We start from the raw sequence: 3,450 nt of genomic DNA on the forward strand, positions 1-3,450 counted from the left end.
CAATCTACTGGGTTTCCTTAGATAGGATTTTTTGACCAATCTGTAAAATCTGACCCAATCTGTAAAATCTGATTAGATTTTTCCTCCATCAGATGAGGTGACAACCGAAGAGCGACATAAACTTAAGTCTAATTTCGTTTTGTGAGCAAGTCAATCCCATTACAAGAAATTAATGTGGATAAACTCTGAATTACTTTAGGTTCTCACCCAAACTCCCCCCAACCCCTTAAGGTTAGGCATTAGAAATCAGAATTCTAACCCGCAAACCTCTTTCTCTAAATCTACTGAGAGAGCAGTGAACTTATGCTAAATGATCGACAATTAACTGCTTTAGATAAGATTTCTCATTTAGACAATGTTCTCCCTTCCCATGTAGCAGTAGTGTAGAATAAGTGTTAGCATCAATTGCTCGCCTGGGGAGGAACAAATGTATCTTTCAGAACTGATTTTCGAAAAATTATGAAACCATTTGCGATTGATTCCTTATGTGCATTGTTCTAAATTAAGGCAGCACATCAATTCGCCACAATTAGTGTAAATATATACTAACAATTTGTACACTGACACAAATTAGGGCTCAAAAAGCACAAAACAGACTGCTTTCCGTGTCTTCATGTTTATTACATAAAGAAAAGTAAAAAGTTTGATAAGAAAAAAGCCCACATGGATTGATTTCAGTTGACCTTGCGTCCACAGACAACCCCCACCCCCTGCAACGTTCCAGCCTGGATGCCTTGCTTCTCTCCCTGTGCTACATCACTTCACCCCTTCCTAGTTTGGCAATAATGGAGACATGCTAGCTACAGGCTAACAGCACAAGACGGGCACCCAGGCTGAAGTGTTTCAGATTTTTAAGAGAGCCCCACATGTTAGGATGCCAAATATCCTTTTAGCACCCCAGGGGAACTCAGAGAGCACCCTTTTTCTGAAGACAATGTAGGAAATTCAAATACTGGGATAATCAAAAAGAAAGTGCTTAATTCCTGTGGCATCTCAGCTCCTTTTCTTCATGTGCTCAAGTCAAGGTGTGGCATCGCCTTTCCTCTCCTGCTCAATGGCTGCAAAAGAAGAGAGAAAAAGATGCTATTGGTTTAGGCTCGCATTGCAGTGAACCTGGAAGTAGGTGCAGCTTTTTTTTGGTTTGCTCAGACTGCAGCCATTTGTTTCGCCGCTGTCTTTGCTGAGTATGTGGAAAGGTGATGATGGAGGGTGGGGATTGCTGCAGAGGATGAAGGACTGGTACATGCAGATTAAGGTGGTGTGGTGGGGGGGGGGGGGGGGGTGGCACTCACTCTCTTTGGTGGGCAGGGGGTTTTTCTCTTTCGTCTCGGTCTTCTTCAGCTTTGTCTTGTCGAAACGGGCGATCTCAGTCATGTCTGGCTTGTCCGACATTTTGGCTGTGAAGGATGAGACAGGAAACTCAGCGCGCCGTTTTGACCTTCTCTTTTCAAGCATCATGTGGAACGTGCACTGCAGCTCGCTGCATATAGGCTGCCGTTTAAGATAAATGCCATTTGAGGTAAATGGAAATCCAAAGTGAGGGCCGTCAGCTGTCTTGCAAGGGAGTGGCTACAACATGTGCTGCTCTGACAAGTGGTTGCCTCCCACACATGCTCAGTCTACATGCATGTCTGCTGCTCTCACATGCCTCTGTGGCTAACATGTGCCTGTTTTACCCAGCTGTGTCTTCTCTCTTTTGTGTCTGATTTCTTCCCCCCCCCCCACCCCCCCTCCACCCCCTCCACCCTCTCTCTCTCTGATGGCTTCGGTCTTTGTTCTCGCTGCATCCTCCCTCACTCTGCCTGTCTCTTTTTCTACTGCATCCCCCTCTTGCAGCTTTGTGGATGCAGTGCACGATCCGTCCGCAGGCTCCACCGCAGTGAGACCTACGGCTTCAGACCTAACGGATCAGTCTTGTCGCTGCCCAGATCCCGGTACGTCTGACTGATTTGTTTCACGCCCACGAGCCCGCAGAGCTTCGTAAGCAGGACGAGCTTTTGTTAGATTATTCCCACTACTGTGGACTGGAACGGGGCCTAACCGTTCAGCTTGATGTGGTGTCAGGCTTACTGAGCGCAATGCAGAATCTTTAAATATGAATTTATTGCTAATCAAAGCAACCTTCTATCTGTGTCACAAGGTAATAACGATACAACCATTATAAACCCCTAAAAAGACCATCAGTATTGCTTTGCTCGTCATTGCCACTATTATCTTCATCCTCAGCATCAGTTCGTTAACGTTATTTCACTGTTGCCATCGGCAGCCAAGCTTCTTCCCATCCAGCCACACCCCAGCCCTTTGTTTGACTCACGGCGAACCGGAGCCGCCATCAGTCCCAGGGACAAAGACGAAACTGAGGAGAGAAGGAGAGATAAGCTTTTCTTACCGGTGATCCACGCAGCAGGCGGGCTGATATCCAAGGCAGAAGGCTGCAGGGAGGGTCGGAGGTACGGAAACTAGAGCGGTACGGAAGCTGAGACAGGCTGCCGGCGTGTGTGTGTGCGCCTTACTGGTTCCAGGGTCTGCGTATAAGAAGGAGGGAAGGGGGAGGAGGGAGAGTGACTGAGAGCTTGGTCAGCCTTCTTCTTCCATTAATATTAATGTTCTTAAGGGGAAAGACATGAGGAAGAAACCACTGACATTGGACAGCTATTCAATATAGATTTCATGAGATCAGCCACAAATATTATTTACATGAGCCACAACATGTAGCCTATTAGAGATTTTATACAGTGCCTGCTGGGAATCAGATGCTCTGAAGGGATTTATCTCTCTAGTGAATGTTAAACATATTATTCCCTTAAAAAAAATATTTGTAATGGCTCAACAGTAATGGCTATAACCGACCCAGGTTATAGGAGGCCCTAAGCAGCATTACATTTGGGGCTGTTCCACTTACCATCACTCACCACAACTCAGCTAATATTGACTTTATTATGCATATTTGTACATTTACGCAACATTATTGTGGTTTCCAGCTGAAAATTTATGAACAGCGTAAAAGAATGAAGATGACCCTTTTGTAACCTAAAGTGACACCTCAGATGTGACCTTTTCCCTGCCTTCAGGACTTTGCTTAAGGTCTCTTTAAAATGTCCTTGCCACACTTTCAGGCGTAGCCAGAATAACCTCTTGTTACACACAAGTGGCATCCATCCAAGTTTTTAATGAACTCCTGTTCTTATCGTCTAAGTTTCTCTGATAAAAATGCTCATATGTAACCGCGACTCTGCCTCTGAACAGCTCCTTGAGGCAATCCCTCTTTGGAAACTACATGCTGGTGAGAAGAGAGTAGCATACAGGGGTTCAGTAAGAAAGAAGCCATCAACAAACCTTACCCCATCAGATCAACCCTTAATATTCAGTTGCAATCCAGCTTTTTGTTTACACAATTTGCTATAGAACTACCTATTTTTTGTGTAAAGACACATTTATGCTCCCTTTACG

At 45.1% G+C, this 3,450-nt stretch overlaps 1 protein-coding gene across 1 annotated transcript; it reads right to left on the reverse strand.

Moving 5' to 3' along the window:
* Positions 1 to 600: 600 nt before the first annotated feature.
* On the reverse strand, positions 601 to 2,541 carry tmsb2 (thymosin beta 2). The gene is made up of 3 exons (XM_036127518.1): positions 2,390 to 2,541; positions 1,293 to 1,397; positions 601 to 1,058 (listed from the first exon to the last, which is right to left on the reverse strand). Exons 2-3 carry the CDS (start codon positions 1,390 to 1,392, stop codon positions 1,021 to 1,023), a joined length of 138 nt encoding a protein of 45 aa, XP_035983411.1. The 5' UTR covers positions 1,393 to 1,397; positions 2,390 to 2,541; the 3' UTR covers positions 601 to 1,020.
* Positions 2,542 to 3,450: the final 909 nt, after the last annotated feature.

This window comes from Fundulus heteroclitus, chromosome 23 (assembly GCF_011125445.2).
Source record: "Fundulus heteroclitus isolate FHET01 chromosome 23, MU-UCD_Fhet_4.1, whole genome shotgun sequence".
In the NCBI taxonomy this organism is placed as follows: Eukaryota; Metazoa; Chordata; class Actinopteri; order Cyprinodontiformes; family Fundulidae; genus Fundulus; species Fundulus heteroclitus.